The 27547-nt window shown below is 37.6% G+C and overlaps 1 protein-coding gene and 1 long non-coding RNA gene across 5 annotated transcripts in view; one reads left to right on the top strand and one right to left on the bottom strand.

Annotated features, from left to right (window-relative positions):
- LOC115214216 (vitamin K-dependent gamma-carboxylase) overlaps positions 1–27547 on the bottom strand; it is a 76108-nt gene that overhangs the window by 37455 nt on the left and 11106 nt on the right. For 2 of the 4 annotated variants that reach the window (XM_036504914.1, XM_036504915.1), the window contains exons 1-5: positions 23227–23373; positions 19716–19904; positions 15470–15625; positions 4546–4711; positions 1658–1736 (exon numbers count right to left, since the gene is read on the bottom strand). In XM_036504914.1, coding sequence (XP_036360807.1) covers positions 1658–1736; positions 4546–4711; positions 15470–15625; positions 19716–19904; positions 23227–23347 — 711 coding nt within the window. In that variant the 5' untranslated portion in view covers positions 23348–23373. Of the gene's footprint in view, positions 1–1657; positions 1737–4545; positions 4712–15469; positions 15626–19715; positions 19905–23226; positions 23374–23492; positions 23636–27547 lie in introns of those variants that run through there. The other 2 variants (XM_036504916.1, XM_029783328.2) reach the window with 2 other exon arrangements.
- LOC118764320 lies at positions 96–25734 on the top strand. Its single transcript, XR_005000134.1, has 3 exons — positions 96–106; positions 9774–9776; positions 25360–25734. It is a non-coding gene; the product is annotated as an uncharacterized LOC118764320 (long non-coding RNA).

The raw sequence follows: 27547 nt of genomic DNA, 5'->3' as shown, positions 1-27547 counted from the left end.
CAAAAAGTGACAAAAAGGGACAACCTTAGAATTATGGTTTAACAATAACATATTGAAAAAATTCATGTCGTAATATCCTAAAACTCGTAACACACATTTACAACAGGTAACTTTTTACTCCAAGAAGACTCAGTACTAACTGAAGAGATAGGAAGCAAAGCTTTGTAAAAGAAAATACAGGGAATATTAGACTCATATTATTTCATTTGTCCCAAAGTTATCAAATGGTAGATCAACCTTGATAAATGCAGGAATCAGAGCAAAACATTAAAAAATCTTTATCCTGGTACTTGACCATTCCTGCTAACTTGTTGCTTATTTTTTTAACCAATGAGGGAGACTTTATGTGGGTACATGATCTGCTAGATACCTGGCACCTTGCTGTCCTCCACAACAAAAGTGTTAAAGCCGCTCCCCCTGGTGAAGAGGATTGGCTTGCAAGAGTCCTGTGCTGGTACCATAAAAAAAGCTCCTGTGCCAGTGCTATGTGGTAGTGCTTGTGCCAGAGCCACATTAAAAGTATCCAGCACACACTGTAAAGCGGTTGGCATTAGAAAGGGCATCCAGCTTTAGAAACAAAGCCAAATCAGACTGGAATCTGGTCAAACTGTCCAACCCATACCAGCATGGAAAACAGATGTTAAAGGATGATGATGAAGATGATAAAGTGAAAAAGAACCAGTGAATGTATTTCTTATTGGCATGATGACTCTCCCAGGATACCCAAGTCAACAAAATCTGTTCCAACACATGATTTCATATCAAGAATCTTATAAGCCAAATATAAAAATGAAATAAGGACAATTATTCAGTTCTATATTTAAGAGATGAGGAATAATGTACACTATTTACATTTGGGTATTTGTCCTCATCTCGTGTGTTGTTAACACAATGTTTCCAGCCTTCATCAGGTATCTTGGGGAAATTTTCGAACCTGGGTTCTCATTCCTAAGGTATTTTTCAACATTATCATCATCATTATCATTATTATTATTATTATTCAGGTCACTGCTTGGAACTGAACTCGGAATCTTAAGGTTAGTAGCCCGTGCTCTTAACCACTACGCCATATGCCAATGACCTGAATAATAATAACAACAACAATGACAACAATATAAAAAAAATACCTTAGGAATGAGAACCCATGTTCAAAAATTTCCCCAAGACACCTGATGAAGGCTGGAGGGTATATCAGCCGAAACATTGTGTTAACAACAAACAAGATGGGGACAAATGTCCATCAAATGTAAATAAGGACAATTATTATTTTTTATTGAGGAGAAGTATAGTTGATAGTATCAGCTTTAATTTATTAAGGTATTATTTTTTATAATCTCTGTATCAATGCATGCTCGTCTGCTAGGGGATGCACTGGATGGCACTGCCCCCTCACTATTTAGTGATGCACCCTCAGATTTAGAAAATACAGTTTACAAAAATTTTCCTGCAATACAAATTAGTACCCACCCAGAATATTCTGAAACAGCCCCAGGCACCAAAGACTGGCAACAGGTCTGTGTCATTGTAAATCAAAGTTGACTTTAGCAGGACTTGAGCAAAAAACAGGTATATTATAAATATTATAATAATTTAAATTTAAGGCTACAGAATTTGATATCTCAACAGTTCTTCAAATATTGGTAAGAAATAGGAATACCTGAAATCTCAATACTGTATAATTCCATAATGGCACGTGAGTATTTCTGATCTTGGGATTCAAAAAGCCATCAACAGACCTTCAAGAAAATGAAGAAATAGCAAATATATAAATAAAACTTATATTTAAATATATATATATTTATTCTAGTTTCAATATTATCACATTTACAAAGTACAAATTCAAACATGAACATGTTTGTTTATATATATATATATATATATATATATATATATATATATATATATATATATATATATATCACGTGATCACGTGACCGACCAGGCTATCAGATGTTGCTACACATCGCTGGTCACAATGCGCTTCACATTGTTTTAGCCTTCAAATGACGCCATCCCACTGGCTAAGCGAGCAGGCCAATATATATATATATATATATATATATATATATATATATATATATATATATATATATATATATATATATATATATATGTATATACATATATAAATAATTATATATTGAGGAGAGACATTATAGGTATAAGAATATACCATAAACAAGTACAAAAAAAATGGAGAGAAGATGTTGAAACAGAAATAGATTTATTATATTGGGTTGTCCAAAAAGTTTGTGCTGACTTTTAAAGGAAAGAAAAAGGTTAATAAATACTTGCCATTACATTTTTAATCAAACAAATATGAACCATTTTGTTGCACAATGCGTCTCCATCTTTCCTTTAACTTGAAAATACCCTCTTCCTAGAATTGAAATTTTTACCATTAAGACTATTCTGCAGAGACCTGAATATGTGGAGGAGCAATATCTGGTGAATATGGAGGGTGGGGTAAGACACCCCAGCTGAGCTGCAACAATTTTTGTCTGGTTCCCAAAGCATCAAGTACCGAAAATGAACTTTCTTATCTTCCATTTTAAAGGGTTACAGAATTAACACAGGTTATAGGAACATAAACATATATATATATATATATGTTTATGAATTTGTGTTGCAAGACTCCTGATGTGAAATTGTGTGTTGAAACAGATATTGTCATATTTTGGGATGGTCTTTTTTTTTGCGCCAAATAAACACATGCACTATATATTTTTTCTTTACTCGTTTATTTCTGTTCTTGTCCTTTGTCTGGAAATCTTTCGTCACACATCTGTAACCTCTTCATCAACACTTTTCTTTTTTTTTTCTTTGTGTATGCTCTTGGTGTTATGGTCATGTGATGCATATGGATGAGGACAGCTGTATGAAGAAGTGTCACTTCCTAACAGTGGAGGTAACCTGTGGAAGAGGTAGACCCAGGAAGACATGGAATGAGGTGGCGAAGCACGACCTTTGAATGTTGACCCTCACAGAGGCAATGACAAGCAGCCGAAACCTTTGGAGAAATACCGTACTTAAGAAGAACTGGCAAGCCAAGTGAGATCATAGTCATGGCCAATGCCAATGCTGCATAACTGGCCAGTTTAAAAGCACCCTTCAATCATTGGACAACATGCCGTGCTTGAAATTGTAGTTGTGGCTGATGTCAGTGCTGCCTGACTGGCACCTGTGCTGGTGGAATGTAAAAAGCTGCATTCAAGTGTGGCCAATGCCAGTGCCACCTGATTGGCACCCATGCTGGTGACATGTAAAAAGCACCATTCGATTGTGGCTAATGCTAGAGCTGCCTGACTGGCATGTAAAATACACCTTTCAAGCATGGTTGATACCAGTGCCACCTGACTAGCTCCCATGCCAGTGGCACGTAAAAGCACCCACTACACTCTCAGTGTAGTTGGCATTAGGAAAGGCATCTAGCTGTAGAAACCTTTCCAAATTAGATTGGAGCCTGGTGCAGCCTCCTGGCTTGCCAGTTTTCAACCAAACCATCCAACCCATGCCAGCATGGAAAGCGAATATAAAACGGTGATGATGATGATGATGATGATGATAAAGGTGCAGGCATGGCTGTATGATCAAGAAGTTTTCACTGGAAGCACATAGGGAATCAGTTCCTATGTGTAGATGCTGTCGGTTGGTGTTCTGTACTGTAGCTGAAGGTTGACCAACACCTTGTGAGTGAAATTGGTAGACAAAAACTGAAGAAGCCTGCTCTGTGTGTGTGTGTGTATGAAAACATGTGTGCATGCCTGTTTGTACGTGTGTGTTTACTGGGTGTAAACAAAAGGCCCATTTAAACAGCACTGTTCCTTTCCATTATCTTCATCATCATCGTTTAACGTCCACCTTCCATGCTAGCACGGGTGGGACATCTCTCTGCATAACTAAGTCTGTTCTGTTAGTTGTTCAATACACTGGAGATTATTACCTAGCTTGGAAACAAGTGAGGGTTAACATCAAGAAAGACATTATGTTGTGGAAAACTATGCCTCAACATTTATATATTTTCACTGCTTTTGCAGATTTCTCTGTTGCCATCCAATTCCATTATTATGAACTTGAACCTGAAGCTTGCATCTTAGTGAATCTTTCATTGGCAGATTACACAACCATAGATGCCACTGCTAAGAGTGTGTTGCAGTTACTCTTTTGATAGAGCTTGGTGATCCTGACTGTTGATCTGCTAGGATTCCTCTACTCAGCATCAATGAAAGAAGTACTATTGACTTAGTTGAGCTCTTCTGCTACATCTTCACAATCCACTATGCTGCAGTCCTACGATTTTGCCACATCCCTGGCAAGGTGCCAAAGGGCAGCCTGTAATTATGCAGAATATGCTTGTCACTCCATGAGGTATTTTCAAAATACCTGCATAACTGCATACTTTCATCTAACCCTGATGAACATGTAAATTTAGACATTAAAATGATGATGATAAAGATAACAATAATACTAATGTGCATGTATGCACGCGTGCACATACACACACACACACACAGAGTTGGTTGTCAGGGTGTTGTTCAGACTTACCAGTAATGGTTAGCATCACTAACCATAAACATAATTGCATGGAGCCCGTAGAGGTAAGAATGATTATTCCATTTGGTTTTGTCCAAAAAAAAGAGATACCAATAGATTGCAGCAAAAAGGATTGAGCTTAAACGAAAACAGAAACCAATCATCAGGAAAAGTGCACCTAGAAAAACAGAAACGAGAAGCATTTTTATCAGGTTAGATGTGATGAAACAAAATATACAAACAGATGTATTTACAGGACAATTTTTGTTTTCTAAAAATACTTGCAATGACTGATTTGATAAGCAGTGCTGTACTTTTGACAGTTCTGTAAATAATAATAATAATAATATTTTTATAAGCTTAAAGCTTATAAGCAATCACTGTGTATTGACTAAAGAAAATTGTCTAATATTAGGCCATATAAGATCTCAATGGAAAAAGTTAGTTTTTCGTAGTACACTTGTCGTGAAAACACAGAAGTCTGAGTTCAAGTCCCACACGTACTGGAAACACACTTTTGTCTGTCGAGGGCTTATACACCCCGATCTTAAGCTATTTTCTTTATTCAATACATGGTGATCACTTATAAGCTTTAAACTTATAAAATTATTATTATTATTATCATTTACAGAACTTTTTAAAAATACTTAAATAACAATGGTTCCTCTCGTTGACACAAGGCTGTAAATTGATACCAGGATATGACTGGTATCTAATTTATGGATTGTGAAGTGAGTGAAAATTAATTTTAAACTTAGAATGTAGAGCAATGAGATTAAAAACTTTTTAAGGGTTAGAAGTAGCTGTGTGAGAATTTTGCATCCCAATCATGTGGTTTGGGGCTTAGTTCCATTGTGTGGAAGCTTGGGCAATTGTCATCTACTATTTTCCTGGGCCAAACAAAGTCATGTGAGTTGATTTGGCAGATGGAAACTGAAAGAAGCCTGCTGTGTGTATGTATATATATATATACACACATACATGAATGCGCGCATGTTTGTGTGTATGCATATGCATGTGTGTATCTGTGTCTTCTTATCTTGACATTGTACTGTAGTTGTCAATGAGTGGGTCTGTTTGTCTTCAATCTTCTGTGAAAACATCTTCAACTATGGGAAAATATTATCTTGCTTGGAAACTGGTGAAGGTTAGCAACAGAAAATCTGCTTCAATGACCCATGCTAGCATGGAAAAGTGGATGCAGCAGCAGCAATAATTCTACTATAGACACAAGGCCTGAAATTTTAAGGGAGGGGTGAAGTTAATTACATCAACCCCAGTATGCAACTAGTACTTAATTTATCAACCCTGAAAAGATGAAAGGCGAAGTTGACCATGGCAGAATTTGAACTCAGAATGTAAAGACAGGCAAAATGCTGCTTAGCATTTTGCCCGGCATGCTAACAATTCTACCAGCTCACCGCCTTAATAATAATAATAATAATAATAATAATAATAATAATAATAATAATAATAATCCTTTCTACTAAAGGCACAAGGCCTGAAAATTTGGGGGAGGAGTTAAGTCGATTATATCAACCCCAGTACTGAACTGGTACTTGATTTGTCAACCCCAAAAGGATGAAAGGCAAAGTTAACCTCGGTAGAATTTGAACTCAGAATGAAGTGACAGATGAAATACTGCTAAGCATTTCACCTGGCAGGCTAACGAGTCTACCAGCTTGCCACCTTAGATAATAATAATACTCCTTTTTACTGGAAGAACAAGGCCTCAAATTTGGAGAAAGGGATTAAGTCAATTACATCAACCCCAGGGTGTAACAGGTACTAATTTTGCTGACCCCAAAAGGATGAAAGGAAAAGTCGACCTTGGCGGAATTTGAACTCAGAATATAATGGCAGACGAAATACCGCTAAGCATTTCACCAAGTGTGCTTATGATTCTGCCAGCTCACTACCCTTTTATAATAATAATAATGGTTTTAAAATTTTGCCACAAGGGCAGCAATTTGGGGGTAGGGGGTGAGTCAATTACATTGATCCCAAAAGGATGAAAGGTAAAGTCAGCTTAGGTAGAATTTGAACTCAGAATGGGTGAAATACTGCTAAGTATTTTGTCCAGTGTGCTAACAATTCTGCCAGCTCATTGCCTTAATAATAATAATAATAATAATAATATAATAATAATAATAATACAGAAAGTTTGTCACTTAGGGACAGTAAGGATTATCAGGAGGGTTCTAAGCACTTGAAAGACTGCTGAAAATGTGTGGATATACCAAAGGTTACAGGTAACTTGCTACCCACACAAATCTTACCAGGAATAAGACCAAACCTGAGCGTTGTTGTTGTTGTTGTTATTGTTATTATGATGAGGAGGAGGACGAGGAAGAGGAGGAGGACGAGGAGGAGGACGAGGAGGAGGAGGAGGAGCCATTCTACAGTTCTGCCAGTCTGCTATTTTAAAATAATGATCTCAAAAGGCCAGAGGTGTGGGGAGACAAAAATCATAGATTAAATTTACTTGCTACTTATGTCTTCAAGCCATAAATGATGAATGGCAAAACTGAACCTGGCATGATTTGCACTCAGAGCATAAAGAAACACAGCTAAATACCATAAGGCATTTATTCTATCGCTATTCTTGATTTGGCCCTTATAATAAATATTAAGTTTATTTAGTGTCACATTTAATATACCAAGTTTGTTTTATAATCACTAGGGCCAAAAAGCCTCACTTCAATAATATATTATTTTATATTATATTATTTTGTACTATATTATATTATATTTTATTATATTACATGCACCCAACTATACATTTAAATATACTCTTCAATAAAAAAAAAACTTCATTGAAATGGCTCTGAAGAAGCTATATGATGTCATGTTGGCACTCAACCTATAACTGCAACAGCTGTAAGCTAATGAGCGTAGTTACATAACTCCTGTTCTTTAGTCATTCATTTATTAATATTATGCTCTATACTGATTTTCTAGTTCATACAAAAGTTTTGAGAGGAGATCATCAGACAATTCACACCTTTTCACTGTCAGGTCTTATTAATAATGTAAACTAGGTTCTAACAAATGGTTACAAGCGCCACTCTGGCTAAGTGAAACCATAATACCCTGTAAAGGCACAACATTTTAATGTGCCCTGTAAAGACAAAATAATGGTTTCACTTAGCTATATATATATTTATATATCAAACAAGCAAGCCCCTGGTAGATTCAGACTTTCTTTGATAGTATTTGTAAGAAAATTTGAAGTAAACATTGCAAAGACAACAAAATAGTCAATTATACAGTTTCAAAAGGTAGTTCAACAGAAGAAATACTTGAAAATAGAACTAAATGTTTTACAAAATAGTTTCATATTTCTACATTCCTTTGAATTAAAATTCTATTACCAGTGAATCTGTGTTTCAATTCTCTGAGGTCAATAAAATGTAAATCAGCCATTTACTAGAGTAAATATATTGGTAGAATTCTAGCTTAAGCACCTCGTATAACTCTCATGGCATTTTTTATTTTTTGGAATTTTCAGAAAAGTTTTGCCAATGTGTGATCTGTACATGGGAATTCAAACATTATGTAAAAAAAATTCTTTTCTATAATTTTTAATGCACTCCACCTTCCCCCATAAATTTTAAAACTTTCACTCTTATTCTAATTTTTTAAAATCAGAGTTTAAAACACAGGTAGTTTGAATTTTTGGATGCATCAAAATTCCATTAAATCTGTTTATGGGGAGAAAAATATTGAAAAACATCAATACATGTCAGAGTGACAAAGAAATAAGGAAGATATCAGGTGGTCGTGAGATGTGCTAAAAACAACAGCTAAAAAAACCTTGAATCACACACAGAAAATTTTTATGATAATTGTATGAATTCCCATGTGCAGAACACAATTTTGTAAAAATTTTCTCAAAATTCCTAAAAATAAAAAAGTTAATAGGGATTATATGGGTATTTAAACCAGAATTCTGCGTATATATTTTAAGTAAAATAACAGTATAAGTGCAAGCATAGCTGTATGGTAAGAAGCATGCTTCCCAACCACATGGTTTTGGGTTCAGTCCCACCATGTGGCACCTTGGGTAAAGTGTCTGCTACAACCTTGGGCTGATTTAAGCCTTGTGAGTGGATTTTGTAGACAGAAACTGAAAGAAACCTGTTGTATATACATATGTATATATTTATGTGTGTGTCATTGTGTCTGTGTTTATCCCCCACCACAGTTTGACAACCAGTGTTGGCTGGTTTACATCCACCTCACTTCGCAGTTTGGTATAAGAGCTTAGTAGGATACAAGTAGGTTTTAAAAAAAAGTACAGAGGTTGATTTGTTCAACTAAAACCTTTCAAGGCAGTGACCCAGCATGGCTGCAGTCCAATGATTGAAACAAGTAAGAGATAAAAGAATAGCCAAATCAATTATAGTGATCCAACATGCAATGTAATACCAGTAACATGACAACCACCAAGAACTATAAGGCAGGCAGTCCAGCACCTAACAGTGCAGCCAGTCCTGACTATAGACAATTAATATAACAAGAAAATTTTAATTTAAAGTTTCAATATTAGCATATCTCAATGTAAACTGAAACCCTAAAATTACAGCATTGAAGCAAAATCACCTATTTTCATAATTTTCTAGAAATTACCACTAAAACTTATCACCTATTTAATACTAATTAAATATTTCCCAGTTTAGTATAATTAATGTAAATGACTCTGTTGGGTGTGACTTATAAATGCAAAGCATAAACATCATAAAATATATCCATGATATTTATGAGCCCAATTATTAACACATCATTAAAGCCCAATATAGCATGACAATGATAGATAGATGAGAAAAACCAGAGTCATCATCATTATCAACATCATTTAATGCTTGTTTTCCATGCTGTCATGAGTTGAGTGATTTGACAGGTAGTAACAAGCTAGAGTACTATGTTGAGTCCAGTGTCAGCTTTGGCATGATTTCTACAGCTGGATGCCCTTCCTAATGCCAACTACTTTACAGTGTGTTCTGGATACCTTTTTTTTTGTCATGGCATCAGCATAAGTGAGTTCTCTAAGTAACTTGCAAGACAACAAAAGAAGAGAAAAATCCTCTTTGCCAAACTGAAGAGTATATTTGAGAGAGCAGGGGAAGATAGCTTCATGTCAGGTGTTGAGAGGAATAAACACAGGTGTTTTGCAATAGAGTCGATATGTAGCTACCTTGCATTATATAAGGGTGGGAGTATCCAGAATGAAGATAAAGATGGTGGTGACAAGGAATCAGAGCGAACTCTCAAGGTACATACAAGAAAGTAAGAATGAGAGTTTAAAATACAGTTAGTTCAAATTTTTTGCTTAAATCCAGAAATGGACCACCCGTAGATTGGGGGGGGGTTTAATTTCATAAAAGTGTAAGAAGAGAGTAACGGATGGTTAATGTGGAAAATCCAAACTAAAGTGTATGAAAACCTGATTCATGTTATTATGTGAATTTTCTCATAATCAAAATTAAAAACTTACTACATTTTTCAATAAATAAATATTTCCCACAAGTAGTCTTATGGTCTGCAACACTAACTTCAGGAAACCAACAAGCCACCTGGTCACCTACCGATCGGGCCGGCATACTAGCCAAATCGACTACATCCTTGCCAGAAAAAGGGAAAGATGGCTGCTTAAAAATGCCAAAACCTTCCCAGGCGAAGAATGCACCCCACAACATAGACTGGTAGTTAGTGACTTAGGATCAGGACTAAGAGGGCGACTAGAAGACGACCAACATGGAGAAGAAGGGTCTGGAAGCTTAAAGCCCCTGCGAATGGACAGAGATTTAGAGATATGTTACTTGAAGCCTTTGACGAAGTGGAAGGGGGTATAGCTACACATGGGGTAGAGACAACTGGACGTTTCTGAGGGACAACCTGCTGAAAGCCGCTGACCAGATCTGTGGCTGGTGCAAAGTCCCCTTAAGACCCAAAATAACGTGGTGGTGGAACAATATTGTTGACAGGGCTATTAGACAAAGAAACAGGCTTGGAAGGCCTGGAAGAACGGTGGTAGCAGGGAGGGTATCAGACTGCCAGAAGGGAAGCTAGGAGACAGGTCTATCTAGCCAGAGGGGAAGCAGATAAGAGAAAATTTGCCAATGTCCTGCGCCGTGAGGATGAAAGACTTGAGGTATTTCGTGTTGCAAGACAGTGTGTGAGAGAGAATCGTGATGTGGTAGGAGAGAAATGTGTTCGCATGGAGGATGGTTCACTTGCGCTAAATGAGGATGCAAAGAGAGAAGCTTGGAGACGCCACTATGAAAGGTTACTGAATGAGGAAAATGAATGGGATAAAGAGAGTCTGCCGAATGTTGACCCTACAGAGGGACCAGCTATCCGAGTTGATAGTTCCGTGGTAGCTAAGGCAATTAGAAGCATGAAGACAGGGAAAGCCCCAGGCCCATCAGGAATTACTGCAGAGATGCTCAAAATATCTGGCAGTGTCGGCTATAACCTAGTCACCCGTATAGTCAACCAGGTGATACACGAAGGAGTCATACCCAATGACTGGTGCAGCAGCATACTAGTCAACTGCTACAAGGTAAAGGTGATGCCCTAGATACAAATAATTACAGAGGTATCAAGCTGTTGGATCAAGTAATGAAGGTTACGGAGAGGGTCATAGCCCAACTAATTAGAGAGAGAGTTAGTTTAGATGAGATGCAGTTTGGGTTCGTGCCAGGAAAAAGTACCACTGATGCTATATTCCTGGTAAGGCAGCTGCAGGAGAAATACCTAGCCAAAGATAAGCCCCTGTACCTGGCTTTGTTGACATGGAGAAAGCTTTTGATAGGGTCCCCCGATCCCTTATCTGGTGGTCAATGAGGAAACTAGGGATAGATGAATGGCTGGTGAGGACTGTGCAAGCCATGTACAGAGATGCCGTAAGTAAGGTTAGGGTTGGCAACATGTACACAGAAGAATTCAAAGTAGAGGTTGGGGTCCACCAGGGTTCAGTACTCAGCCCCCTCCTATTTATCATAGTACTCCAGGCAATTACGGAGGAATTCAAGACAGGCTGTCCCTGGGGCTCCTCTACGCTGACGACCTTGCTCTTATTGCTGAGTCACTATCAGAACTGGAGGAGAAGTTCCAGGTGTGGAAGGAGGGTTTAGAATCAAGGGGCCTTAGAGTCAACCTAGCTAAAACCAAAGTACTAATAAGTAGAAAGGTAGACAATCCACAAATATCTTCAGGAAGATGGCCCTGCTCGATCTGTAGAAAAGGTGTAGGTAGAAACTCTATAAGATGTACCCAGTGTAAGCTATGGACACATAAGAGGTGCAGCAATGTCAAAGGTAGGCTAACTGGGAAGATAGTTTTTGTATGTGGCAGATGCTCGGGAGCATTAACCTCCGAAAATCTGCAGAAAACACCTTCCGTCACTTTCCAGGGGGAAAAACTAGAAGTAGTTGATAGCTTCCGTTATCTAGGTGACCAAGTCAGTAGGGGGGTGGGTGCGCTGAAAGTGTAACTGCTAGAATAAGAATAGCCTGGGCAAAGTTTAGGGAGCTCTTACCTCTGCTGGTGACTAAAGGCCTCTCGCTCAGAGTAAAAGCAGACTGTATGATGCGTGTGTACGAACAGCCATGCTACATGGCAGCGAAACATGGGCTGTGACTGCTGAGGACATGCGTAAGCTCGTGAGGAATGAAGCCAGTATGCTCCGATGGATGTGTAATGTCAGTGTACATACTCGACAGAGCGTTAGCACCTTGAGAGAAATGTTGTACCTAAGAAGCATCAGTTGTGGTGTGCAAGAGAGACGATTGCGCTGGTATGGTCATGTGGCGAGAATGGATGAAGATAGGTGTGTGAGAAAGTGCCAATCCCTAGCAGTTGAGGGAACCCGTGGAAGAGGTAGACCCAGGAAAACCTGGGACGAGGTGGTGAAGCACGACCTTCGAACTTTAGGCCTCACTGAGGAAATGACCAGAGACCGAGACCTTTGGAAATATTCTGTACGTGAGAAGACCAGGCAGGACAAGTGAGCCCAGCCCACTTATGAATGCCTTTCCTCCCTTGACACAAAGACCGGTTGAGGCAAGCGAAGTCCGATATAGAACCTCATCCGACGACAGACCCCACCATCCCAACCCCCCATGCTTGCGAAGACATGTTGGGGCAAGCGAAATCGAAATCGAAATCGAAACCGAATTGAACCAGCCAGGATCCCTGGCCTGTTGGTACGTAAGTAAAAAGCACTATCCGACTCGGGGCCGTGGCACGTAAAATACTCCAATGCGACCGTACGACAGGCACCCATGCCAACCCCCTTTGCTTGTGAAGATATGTTGGGGCAAGCGAAATCGAAATCGAATTGAACCAGCCAGGATCCCTGGTCTGGTGGTACGTAAAAAGCACTATCCGACTCGTGGCCGTGGCACGTAAAATACTCCAATGCGACCGTACGACAGGCACCCTTGCCAACCCCCTTTGCTTGTGAAGACATGTTGGGGCAAGCGAAATCGAAATCGAATTGAACCAGCCAGGATCCCTGGTCTGGTGGTACGTAAAAAGCACTATCCGACTCGTGGCCGATGCCAGCACCGCCTCGACTGGCTTCCGTGCCGGTGGCACATAAAATACACCAATCTGACCGTGGCCGTTGCCAGCCCCGCCTGGCACCTGTGCAGGTGGCACGTAAAAAGCACCCACTACACTCACGGAGTGGTTGGCGTTAGGAAGGGCATCCAGCTGTAGAAACATTGCCAATTTAGACTGGAGCCTGGTGCAGCCTTCTGGCTTCCCAGAACCCCGGTCGAACCGTCCAACCCATGCTAGCATGGAGAACGGACGTTAAACGACGATGATGATGATGATGATGATGATACTAACTAGCAGCATGAAATGACTGTATTTTTTAGTGTTCTTTTTTTCTCTGTTTCTTTTTATCTAAATTTGGCTCATTTTGAATTCTTATATACTTTGCATGGTACCAAATATTTTCATGTTCTGTCTTATTACAAAATTTTATTTTTACCAACTTATACTTAGTGTTGTGGTGTGTTAGAGCATATCCCAGTTTTATTATCATCATCACTATCATTTTAATGCCCACTCTTCCATCTTTGCATGGGATGATGGAGTTTAATGAGGCAGGTTTTCTCTCTAAGGGCAAATGCCTTTTCTGTCACCAACTCACGCCTGTTTACAAATAAGACTATATTTCCCCCTGTTCAGGCATTTTTCACAGAATGCTGGTATGAATAACAGATAGTATGACAGCAACACTCATTTACATCTACCATGCAATGTCAAGACAAACACACACACACACATATACACACATTGTTGAAGTCATAAGAAATTATAAACTTCACAAGAACATTAAATAATTATGTTTTGGAACAGTGCATCTTGAAGCACTTAAAGCTATAAATAATAGTGTGTAAATATTAGGTTAAAAAAAACCTTTGGATATTTACATGCTATGATTCATGCTTTGAGATCCACTGTTCCAAAAATGAATATACAAATATATCACAGAACTGTTACTCAGAGTTTCATCTTCCCATTCGTAGGACAGTTGTGATGGAGAACTGAATTAAAATTTTAATTCAGTTTTCCATCACAACTATCCTAAAAATGGGAAGATGAAACTCTGAGCAACAGTTCTGTGATAATTTTGCAGCTTTAATAAAAAGTATATACATATAGGTGCAGGAGTGGCTGTGTGGTAAGTAGCTTGCTTACCAACCACATGGTTCCAGGTTCAGTCCCTCTGCATGGTACCTTGGGCAAGTGTGTTCTACTATAGCCTCAGGCTGACCAAAGCCTTGTGAGTAGATTTGGTAGATGGAAACTGAAAGAAGCCTGTCATATATATGTACATATATATATATGTATGTATGTGGGTGTGTATATGTTTGTGTGTCTGTGTTTGTACCCCCCAACATCACTTCACAACTGATGCTGGTGTGTTTACGTCCCCATAACTTAGTGGTTTGGCAAAAGAGACCGACAATAAGTACCAGGCTTACAAAGAATAAGTCCTGGGGTCGATTTGCTTGGCTAAAGGCAGTGCTCCAGCATGGCCACAGTCAAATGACTAAAACTAATAAAAGAATATATATATATATATATACATAATGAGCTTCTTTCAGCTTCCATCCACTGAATCTACTTACAAGACTGTAATCAACTTTGAGCTCTAGTAGAAGACACTTGTCCAAGGTGCCACACAGTGAGACTGAACCTGAAACTATAAACTGCTCAACCACACAGGCACACCTGAGCCTTTTTTGGGGCATAAATTGATTGCAGGATACTTAAACTTCTAGGTTTCACATAACGGTGTCTTCTGCAATGCTGCAAACTAGAAAAATACTTGTCAGTTAAAGAGTACTCAAGGGGGATGAAATTGTAGAATTTCATCATCCTTTAAAGTATTTAGTTTTGTCGCTTTTCATTCTTCTAGAGCTGTAGAAAAATAAGGACCAAGCATACACTAAGGGCAATTCAAGTAACCATATCCTTCCATATAATTTTTAACTCTTTATGCTTGTATGAGAAATCAATAATTCAATGTCTTGCTACTTACAATAGTAAGCTCTACCTCCACATGGTACCTATTCATAACAAATGTTCTTGTTTCATTGAGTGCTAGTGTTTTTGCTAGAGAAGGGCTCAGAACGGTACCTGTATAGACATTAAATTCAGTGCATTTGTAAATACACACTGAATCTAGTATAATCTGCAAATGCACATTATGAAAGGACATATTAGAGTACATAGTCTTCAATGTTCCTAAAAAGATGGCCTGCTCATAGTGGGAACATCTTTAATTACAAGTCTGTACAATTAGAGTTACACAGTGGTAAAACAACAATAACAACAACACTTAAGTATAAGTATAAGTCAATAACTAAACAGTAAGTAACACTCCTTATGTAAAGTTCAAGCTACTTACTCAGCCACATGGAAAAGTATAGTACATACATCCATTCAAGAGGAAGAGGCTTCAGGAAGTCAAATAAAGGAAAATTACACATTTGAGCATCATTGTATTTTTCATCAATAGATGATAAGCCACGCTCCTGAGGTATATCCAGCAGCATAATAAACCCTGCACAAAAAAAAAAAAAAGATGCACATACATATTATTTACATCAGAAGAATTTCAGAAACTTTGAGAAAACATGAAATAATTAATTTTTAATGGTTGAACTCAAAGTACATAAAGCTATAAAATGTGGGTCCGGCTTTTAACTTTTTCTAGTCAAAGGGGTTTTTAACTGAATATTTACATGCTATTATTTATAGCTTGGTATACTCTGAGCTCAACTGTTAAACTTATGAAAATATATATATGCAAATATATATACACATATATATATATATATATATATATCATCATCATTGTTTAAGGTCCGTTTTCCATGCTGGCATGGGTTGGACGGTTTGACTGAGGAGTGACAAGCCAGGAGGCTGCACCAGGCTCCAATCTTGATCTGGCAAGGTTTCTACAGCTGGATGCCCTTCCTAATGCCAACCACTCCAAGAGTGTAGTGGGTGCTTTATATGTGCCACCGGCATGGGAGCCAGTCAGGCAGCACTGGCAACAATGACCCACGTATGAATGGTACTTATTGTGTGCCACCAGCACGGGAGCCAGTCAGGTGGCACTGGCATCAGCCACAACTACAATTTCCATTTTGATTTCAATTTGATTGGGATTCTGATTCTGATTTTGGTTTTTGATTTTACTTGACTCAATAGGTCTCCTCAAGCACAGCGTATTGCCTGATGATTCAAAGGTACTTATATATATATATATGCTGTTAGGAAGGGCATCCAGCTGTAGAAACTCTACTAGATCAGATTGGAGTCTGGTGCAGCCATCTGGTTCGCCAACCCATGCTAGCATGGAAAGCAGACGTTAAACGATGATGATGATATATATATGTGTGTGTATATATAATATATATATATATATATATATTTATACACACATACATATATACATATATATATATACTTATATATAAGAGAGTTTGTATGTATGTGTCTGCGTATGTTCCTTATGCATTCAAAAACTGAGTTGCCAATTTTGATGTATGGGGTATCAAAAGATTTAGTAATCTTTTGGCTGCCAAATAAACTTTATTTTCATTTACATATCTGCATTACAAAAATTTAACATTATAATTTTTCTTTTAGCCACCTATCATAAATGACATTTTATACCACCACCATAATGATGACGACATCACATTTTCTATATGAAGGTGTTGCTACATTTGTCACATACGTTACGCTGATGACTGAGAAGTATATGTGTGTGATGGTGCATGTGTCTGTCAGTAAACATACATTTTTGTGACAATTGACACACATACACACACAAACACATCTAAAGACAGAGACAGACACACAGAGGGACAGAGATAAGCATGAGGTGTGCATGAATGTATGTCTCTGTGTGTCTGCGTTAGTATATGTATGTGATTGTACCAGCCAACAGTGAAACACACCAACTTTGAAAGAGTTTAGTTTAGTTGCAGCCTGAGACGTTGAACAAAAAACTTTGAAGCATGGCACAAGTGTGCAAGAGAGAAGACTGGACTGGACTGGCTCCTGTGCCAGTGGCACATAAAAAGCACCACTTGAGCGTAGACATTGCCAGTACTGCCTGACAGGCCCTTGTGCCAGTGGCACATAAAAGCATTCACTACACTCTCAGAGTGGTTAACGTTAGGAAGGGCATCCAGCTGTAGAAACTCTGCCAGATCAAATTGGAGCCTGGTGCAGCCATATGGTTCGCCAGTCCTCAGTCAAATCGTCCAAACCATGCTAGCAACGGATGTTAAACAATGATGATGATATATATATATATATATATATATATATATATATATATATCAAATAAAATTAAAAACAGAACACCAAGGATCGTATTACATGTGTTTCAAGCTTTATAAACAATCCATTCTTACATCAGTGTATAATTGATATAAAACATGGTTTAAAGCTCTTTTCAGCCGCAAACATTGTTATTCCAAAGAGTTAGATCACACTATAAAAAATATGAAAAGTACATGTAGTATTACCCATTATAATAGGTATATCATATCTCCCTGAGAAAGTGTAACTGTATAAATGTATAAAGATTCATTGGATTTCAAAAGTCTGCTAATACTGTATTACCAGTCAACATAGAGTGGTGATACAGTATGGGCAGACTTTTGAAATCCAATGAATCTTTATACATTTATACAGTTACACTTTCTCAGGGAGATATGATATACCTATTATAATGGGTAATACTACATGTACTTTTCATATTTTTTATAGTGTGATCTAACTCTTTGGAATAACAATGTTTGCAGCTGAAGAGAGCTTTAAACCATCTTTTATATCTATTATACACTGATGTAAGAACAGGTCGTTTATAAAGCTTGAAACAGGTGTACCGCGATATCCTTTGTGTTCTGTTTTTGGTTTTATTTAATATATTCTCTCTCACCTCTGCCACTATCTGGCATATACAGGTGCTTACACTTATCAAGTATTCATCCTAAATTTACAGTACCTACTATATATATGTGTATATATATATATATATAATATATATATATATATATATAGGGAGAATTCATTAAAAAAACAAAAGATGAAGACAGGTAGTATTAGTTTAACACTCGGGAAGTGAAAAAGTCTTTAACATTTCGAACCTATGCTCTTCCATAGAAAGGAACACAGAAGGAAACAAGGAGAGAAACAAGACCCCCATAACTTATTTTAAGTTTGATACTAATTCTATAGATCCCCTTTGGAGAACTGTTAAGTTACAGGGATGTAAACAAGCACACACACACACACACACATCATTTGTTTGTTTTATGTCTTTTTTTTCTATGGTAACATAGATTAGCTGAGTATATTATTGAGGCATCGTTTTACAGCCAGATGACCTTGTCCCTAATCCTTGCCTGTTTTTCAAATAAGGGTTCTGTTATTTCATGCCTTTGAAGGCACAAAGTGAGCATATGATTTGCTGATGGGAGAAGTGTTAGTAACCACACCATTTGTAATTCTCAACTTTTGTAGAGCTCAAATCTAAAGAAACACAGACATATCCACATGTGCACATATGCACACACATGCACACACACGTGCATGCGCGCACACACACACACATACAACTGCTACCATTGTTATCATTATCATCCTTATCATTTTACATCCATGTTCCATGCTAGCACGGGTTGGATATTTGACAAGACCTGGTGCATCCAAGAATTGCATTAGTGTGATTTCTGCAGCTGGATGTAATTCTTAATGCCATCCACTTTGCAGCATGTACTGAGTGCTGTTTTCCATGGCACCAGCACTAATGAGTTTACCATGCAGCTTGCGAGACTAAGATCTTCTAATCCCATTTAACATGAGACTGCAGTAAAGAGAGGCACAGCTTTATGCTTTGAGATGAGAGGTTAGAGTATGAGAGAAAGGGTAAGAAAAGAGCAGGTTTCTTGCTATAGAAGAGCTACATGGCTACTCAAATTATAGAAGAGAGGATGGGAGTAACTGAAGTGGAGCGGGAAAGAGGTAAAATAGAAGTGATGAGATGTCAGGTTGATCTTCAAGGTAATTAGAAGTGAGTGGAGACAAGTGAACAGGTAGTGTGAGTGCGGAGAGGTTGCAAGAGTGTATGGGAGAGTGAGAGATTGTTAGAGATGGGGAATAGTTGAGAAGGTGAATATAATGAAGAACAAGAGTTGAGGGATGACAAGTAGGGAAGGCAGAGAAGAGTATGTAGTAACAATTGTAGAAACTGGTTAGAGTTAAGGGGTGGGAATTGACCAATGATACATATGAGTTAGAGGAGGTGGGAGAGTGTAGAAAATGACTGACAGTGCATAAAGGGGGGGGGGTAAAGAACAGCAGAATAGTAATAATGGTACAGTGAACAAGGGAAAGATGAGAGAGGATAAAAGAAAAAGAGAGAGTAGGAGAGATAGTATGTGTTTGAGAGTGATCAATGTAAAAAGTGAGTGGAGAGAATAATATTAAGAATGAAAGATGGCTAACAAATGAAATCACTAAGGCTTTGCTTGGCTTGGGACTATAGTCAAAGGCATTTGCCCAAGGTACAGCACTGTGGGACTAAAGACACTTTAACTCTCATATTAATATAAGTTAGTCAAACTTACCAAAAAGAAGTCGTATCATTCCAAGTAATGCAGGATCAGTTGGTCGATTCAACAAATTGACAAATCGTGAAGGACTTGAAAAGTCTGAAAACTTAAAGCCAAGTGATTTTTCAAACTTCTTCATTTTTGACATTTCTGATGGTAAGCTTTCTTTAGATGTGGATGAAGGAGCAACCATGTTGTATATGGCTACAACAGAAAAAACAAAAACAGTAAATTATAATTACTAGTCGGACCCATGAATACCTCATGGAATTAATGGTAAACCTATTGGGTTATTTCTGAAAACTTTATTCAAAACACCTGAAAGCATCGCCTGTGTTGTATCTGTATCAAAAGATAGTCGCTCATCTGCTACTCATTGAAAAGTGAAAGAAATTGGAATTCAATGATTACTTAATGCACTTTATATACTTTATGCACAATTTTATAGACTTAATACACAGCACTATAAAATAAATATCCACTCTTATTTTCCCATCTTCCCCATAAACAAAACAAAAATCATTGTACATTTGATACAACCATTAGTTAAATTGCATTTATCTGCCACGTAAATAAGCGTGAATATTTCATAGAATTGCACTTATGTGCATGCCTTAAGTGATAGTTGATATAAAAAATTAATTAAAAAATATAAATAAAAAAAAACAAATACACTTTTCACTATCCAATCACCACCTCCACTACCATCATCATCTCTCTCTGCCTTTCTTTAACCTCACCATCAGAACATCACCCCTCTGCTAAAATTATATTTTTAACTCTCCTCTTCTATATCATCACTACCTTCAACTAACTTTTTTAATCACATGATAAATATTACATTCCCCCTACCCCCATGTCATGGGCACTTCTCTCTCCCTCTTTTTCTCCCTCCATATTTTTCTCTTTGCCTCTTTTTTTTCGCACTCTTCACCTTATCCTCTTTTCCTCTCCCCTTTTACTTTCTCTCTCTTGTTCTCTCTTTCCCTTCAACTAATCATGTGAAAGCATTACAATCACGCTCCCTCTACCTCATGTCATGAATGCTTCTCTCTACCTCTTTGTTACAGACGGGCTAAGTAACAGAATGACAAGCAGAATTATTGTAAGGTTTTATTTGATGGTGTCTGATTTGTCAGATTGGCTCAAATTTCATTATTATAACTACAGCCATTCTTTTTTTATGTTAGCATGCTCTTATGAAAGAATCTTAACCATTTTGATTGTATATCTTTGAAATATGAAGAATGAAGAATTTCAACAATAGAAATTTCCATAATGAAGATTGTTAGGTTTAAGTATGTACTAGATAGGTTCGTATGAATTCACTTATGTTCACTTCCCCAATCCACTCCTCCACTCTTTTCTTGCCCAATTTCCACTTCACTTACCCCTATCAAACCAATTGCATAACCTTCTAGAAATAATAGCCATGTAACCTCAAACAATATCCAACCATCTTCAAAAAGTAAAGATACACTGTATGATGTAATTTTAGATTTACAATGGAATAAAATGTGACAGTAACAGCTAGAACATCTTTGAGCATAGATCTGAGTTAACTTGAGGCTACTATTTCTTGATAACTATTTCTCAGTGCTGTTTCCATCTAGTCTCCTCAACTTTCAGCAATTCAGAACCAGACCTGAATTTAATCCTTCTGAAATTAATCCACCTGAGACCATCCTGGTTCTATTATACAAAATTCATGTTTTAATGCTTTCAATATCAACCTGTCCAGGACCAGCCTTGGTCCTATGGTACAAACTTCTTGTTTAAAAGTTATCTAAATTAAAATTTGCATTTAAAATTTCATGCTTATGTTCTAATCATCAGCTGAATAACAGAAAAAGTTATTTTGCTATATTCATTATTTCCGAAATTAATTGAAATATAGAGGGTGTATTTCAATAGAAATAAGGTAACAAAAGGGTTAGGGTTAGAGATTTAAATCAAAGCCTTCAATCACAATTTCATGTTAATTTACATTCCAAACACCAGCTTAATAATGTCAAAGATATTTTACTAAATTCTTCATTTTTAAAAATTAATTCAAATAAAGGCACTATATTTTAACAGAAATATGGTAACAAAAGGGTTAAGGGAGTTCAAACTGATTTATGTGGTCCAGTATCTAAAGCATATATAAGAGACTGCAATAGAATGTACTGATTGAAATATTTTTATCATTAATATTTACATAAAAGTAAGGTGGTGAGCTCACAGAATTGTTAGCAATGCCAGGCAAAATGCTTAGCAGCATTTCGTCCATCTTTACGCTCTGAGTTCACATTCTACCGAGGTTAACTTGGCTTTCATCCTTCCAGGGTAAATGGAATAAGGACCATTTGAACACTGGGGTAGATTTCATCGACTTACCCCTCCCCTAAAATTGCTGGCTTTGTTCCTATAATAGAAAGGATTATTATTATTATTATTATTACTATTATTATTATTATTAGTCAGTGAGCTGACAAGAATCATTAGTATGCCAGGCAAAATACTTAGCGGCATTTCATCAGTCTTTATGTTGAATTCAAATTCTACTGAGGTCAACTTTGCCTTTCATCCTTCCAGGGTCAATAAAATAAGTACCAGTTGAACATTGGGGTTGATGTCATTAACTTACTCCTCCCCTAAAATTGCTGGCCTAGTACCAAAATTTGAAACCAATATTTACGTAAATTAATTTCTTTACATCAACCAGGACAATCCAGCCCTCAAAAAAACAAAAAGTATATTTCAGGGTAACTTATTATCATCATTATTTTAACTTCTACTTTTCCATGCATGCATGTCAGACAGAATTGACTGAAGCAGACTTTCCACAACCAGATGCCATTCCTGCCATCAATTCTTGCCAGTTTCCAAGTAAGATGATATTTCCCTGTGGTCAGACAGGTTTCCACAGAATATTGGAAATTAATAGCATTCATTTATAACAATGATGCAAGACACAAAACATACATACACTCACATCCATATATTTTTTATACAATATACATAATATAAATACACACACACACACTCTCTCTCTCTTTTCTCACTTTCCAGGTGGGCAAGCCATGTATTTACCTCTTCAACAAGACACTTGTTCTTCTCCCTCTATCATAGGTTCTTTCTCCAGTCTATATCCCACTCAGTTGAGGAGTCTTATCTTGCAAGTACTTGGCAACCTCATTGGTGTCACTTAAAGAGCACCCAGTACATTCTGTTAAGTGATTGGCATTAGGATGGGCATCCAGGTATAGAAACCATGCTAAAGCCTGGCGGAGCCCTCTGTCTTGTCTGTTCTTGTGAAACTATCCAACCCATGCCAGCATGGAAAAAGGTATGTTAAACGAAAATGATGATGATGATATGATAGGCTTCTTTCAGTTTCCGTCTACCAAATCCACTCCAGGGCTACAGTAGAAGGCACTTGCTCATGCTGACATGCATCAGGACTGCATCAGAAACCATATGGTTGAGAAGAAAACTTCTTAGCAATGTAGCCATGCCTGAACCTTATCTTATTCATACTCACCATCTAGCCTGCTATCATGATACTGGCAATTAATACAGGGAAACATATAGTTTCTTCCACAGAAATTGCTCAATCTTGGGATAAAGCCAGTTGCTTCACTTGTTGGTGAAAACTTACACATTCTTCAAATTACCATCATCATCATAACAATTTAAACCACCACCCAAAACAACAGCAATAGCAACGTTATTCAAAATTGATTATATTCACCCGTAAGGAAGTAAGAAGCCTTTAAATATTACAGAAAAATAAAAAGATTTTGACGCCTGGGATTGTGTTTTGGTTTCCTTTATCGTCAATGTTGAAATGTTTTTCTTTTTTTTTTTTGCATTTAGTCATTTTTCAGCTTGCTTGCTTGTCTGTTTATCTATCTGTCTCTCTGTCTGACTGTCTCTGTTTGTCTCTTTGTCTGTCTCTGTCTATCTGACTGTTTCTGTTAATCAAGACAACAATAAATATAATTTAAGATTGCAAGAAACTAATTTATAAACTTGGAAAACAAAACAAAACAAAATAAATAAATATCAGGTTCTTGATTAAACATTAAAGCCTTATGAAAGCAGAATTATGTGTTTTGATTAAGGACACCACATAATTTGTTGACTGCCATGATTCAAAAGCTAGTCGGCTATGATTACCTTCTTAAATTGAACCGAGAAGCCTAACAAAAGCCAAGTGAAATGTCCTGTCCAAGGATATTAAAAACAATGCTGCATTGAAATAAGAATTCAAAATTTATTGATGTTCAGTCCCACTGCATGGTACTTAAGCAAATGTCTTCTACTACGGTCCCAGGCTAATCAAAGCTTTGAGAGTGGATTTGGTAGAAACTGTAAGAAACTTAACGCACACGCGCGCGTATGTGTGTGCACTCATGTATGCTTAAAATGTGTGTGTGTGTGTTTGTTTATGTGTACCATCTTGACATCATGTGGTGATTGTAAATGAGCACCACTGTCATACAAGCGAGGTTGTTCGTTTCTGAGCTTCTATGAGGATATATTAGTTTCCTTGGAAACAAGTGAGGGCTAGCAACAGGAAAAGCATCCCGCTGTACAAAACTTCTGTCTGACCTATGCAAGCATGGAAAAGAGGGTATTAGACAATGATGATGATAATCAGCATTATCAATATAGATTTGTTGATTTTTCTTTACATACTTTGAAAAAAGACTTGAATATAATGTTTTTATAAACTGCTATGGTTGCAGTTATTTAACCCATGGTTAAATTTAAGAAGGCATTCCAATCATAACTATCCTATCATTGTTCAAAGCATTGTATATCTAGTACTACATTACCCAATGTGTTGTTCTTTTTTTTATGACAACAGGGTATAAACTGAAGCAGATTTGGCTACTATTTCAAACAAATCAAGCAACAGCATAGAAACAACCTACAATAATAGTTCATGATTGTTGTTGCAAATGTCTAACCCCAGTCAGCCTTCATAAGAGTCCAGTGTTGGCTCATGGGTGTGGGGAAGTTACAGTTTTGGGGAGTGCCCTTCTTATTGGCAAAAAAGCAAAGAGAAAATGGAAGAGATTAAAAATAACTTAATAGATTCAGATGCAAAGCTGGTTGTACAGTTAAGAAGTTTGTTTCCCAACCAGTGGTTTCAGAGCACCTTGGGCAAGTATCTTCTACTATAGCCCTGGGCCAACCAAAGCCTTATAAGTGGATTTGGTAGATGGAAACTGAAAGAAGTCCATTGTATATGTGTATATACAAGGTGTCGAAAAGTTCCTGGCTTTAAAGGTAATGTGAAAGGTTCAGTTGGAGGGACCCAACCTTCTGAGTTCTTTTACAGGTCTTAGAAAAACTGAAGGACCATTGCAAGAAGCATGTGAATCTGAGAGGGGAATATGTTGAATAAAATCATAATTCACAGATCCTCCTGTATTTTCTTTTACTCAAAACCAGGAAGTTTTCAGTGCCCCCTTTTATGGATGCTAGCATGGCTGAGTGGTTAAGCAGTTTACTTTTCAACTATATAGTTGGGGTTCAGTCCCACTATAGAACTTGGGCAAGTGTTTTCTACTATAGCTCTTGGCCGACTGAAGCCTTGTGAGTGAATTTGGTAGTTGAAAACTGAAGGAAACTCTGTGGGAGAGGGAGACCCAGGAAGACATAGGATGAAGTATTGAAGGCTGATCTCAAAATGCTGAACCTTACAAAAGAGATGACAGAAGACTGAGATATGTAGAGCATTGCAGTACTTGAGAAGACCCACCCACCACAACAGAATTGAGATCCTAAAACCAAGGTGCCATGTAAAAAGCATTGGTGTGGGTGCTGGTATGACATAAAAAGCACTGGTGGTGATGCCACATAGAAAGCACCCAGTATTCTCTGTGGAGTGGCTGACATTAGGAAGGGAATCCAACCATAGATACCAAGCCAAAGCAGACTATGGAATCTGGTGCAGGCCCTGGTCTTGCCAGTTCCTGTCAAGCCATACAACCCATGCTAGCATAGAAAACAGACATTAAATGTTGATGATGATGGTAGTGATAATGATGATGACACAATTGTGTGTGTGTGTGTGTGTGTGTGTGCATGTGTGTTCCATTGTCTAGATGCCATGTGATAATTGTAAACAAAGATCGCTGCCAAGAAAGTTATTCGGGTCCAGTCTTCAGTGAAACACTTATCTGGTCATGGGAAAATACTAGCCTGCTTGGAAACTGGTGAGGATCAGTGACAGGTAGGGCATCCAGCCATAGAAAACCTGCCTCAACAAATTCCATTTGCCCATGCAGGTACAGAAATGTGAATGTTAAACAATGACATGTATGTATGTGCACATGCATATGTGTATCAGTGTATTAGTTTACATCCGTGCTAACTTATATGAAAATCAAGACATCAGAACAGTCTTGTTGTTGGCACTTCTGTCAATAAATTGTCAGTCCACTTTATACCTTCTGTGGTGTTTGTGGTGTTATGGGCTGTGATGATCTATGTGGTGTTGGTGGAGAGGATGGCAGATGAGGTAAAAGGGAAATGAAGACTGCAGGGGCCGGCGGAAGAGTGACAGGGGCATGCGTGGGCAGGAGGCACATGTGGTCAGGAAGCATGTGTGGTCAGTTCAAGCAGAGATGGCAGTGAGAAAAGACGTGTCTATTTCGTGAGAGTGACCGCTCATTCCGCCGAGGTCAACAGGTAAGGCCTTTTGTATTTCTTTTGCCCATTTGCTTCTTTTTCTCTTGTCCTTTTCTTCCATCATACTACACCTTCAAAGTCAGGTGGACTAAGGGATCTCTTACTTGAAAACCAGGTAAGGATTAGAGACAGAAAGGACATCTGTCTGTAAAACAACACCTCAATAACATATTCTTCTAACCCATGCTAGCATGGAAAAATAGATAGACTTAAATATGAACAAAAACAAATTATAAGACAAAAAAGTCACCTTTTAAAAAGTAGTTGTCAAGATATTTGATAATACCATTATCATAATTAAGTTGGAAAAATTTTAAAGCTTGAAGTAGATTAAAATAAAAATAAATAAAGCAATTCTAAAAATATAACAAAAAAAATTAAAATATTATCTCATTCAAAACATGTTTTGATATATGTGGAGGAGTAGGGGATGAAGTGAGAGAGTACAAAAGAGAAAAAGTAAGCAGTAGCTGAGATAATAAATCACCAAAATGCCAACAAGGGAAATGGTAAACAGGAAATTAGTCTGAGAGCAGACAGAATATTTCAATGTATTTGATAAGGTTGGTGAGGGGGTTGTTTAAAACAAGTTAATCGCACAACATGGTTTCAATCTCTAATTAGAAACATGTCATTCACATTAATAATGCTCTTAAGCAAGAAAGAAAAGGAAAAAATAAAATGAGACAGATACATGAATATCATTATGTAGTACTAGATTTCACCTGCCATAAATTTTGTAGTTAAATGTAAACATATGTTGATCATGAGTGAAATCCAAATGGCTACTGATTGTTCATAATGACTCAGTGAACCGAGGCAATGAAGAATAAAAGTTATTCACAAACCCAATGAAAGGTCTGCAGTGAGTTCCAACAGGTAAGACTAACAGGGCTGTATTTTAGTTTGTTCTGCAATCCTCGGTCCCCAAGGATATTGCCTCGTGGACTCACGTTTTTGTATGTAAGAATGCAGTGAGAAATCCCCTCACTCTCCTTACTCAGGACCTTATCATGTGTTGGCACACAATGATAAACATTTCACCATAGACTTGAATGGTTCCTGAGAAACAGTCTCGGACGATAGACTTAAACAGGCTAATACAAATGCGCTCATGCCAAAGCCTCATACTCCCCCATCCTTCATCATACAACAGG

This window comes from Octopus sinensis, linkage group LG7 (genome assembly GCF_006345805.1).
Source record: "Octopus sinensis linkage group LG7, ASM634580v1, whole genome shotgun sequence".
In the NCBI taxonomy this organism is placed as follows: domain Eukaryota; kingdom Metazoa; phylum Mollusca; class Cephalopoda; order Octopoda; family Octopodidae; genus Octopus; species Octopus sinensis.
The sequence above is the reverse complement of the archived record's forward strand: the minus strand, read 5'-3'. Positions and strand labels throughout refer to the sequence as shown.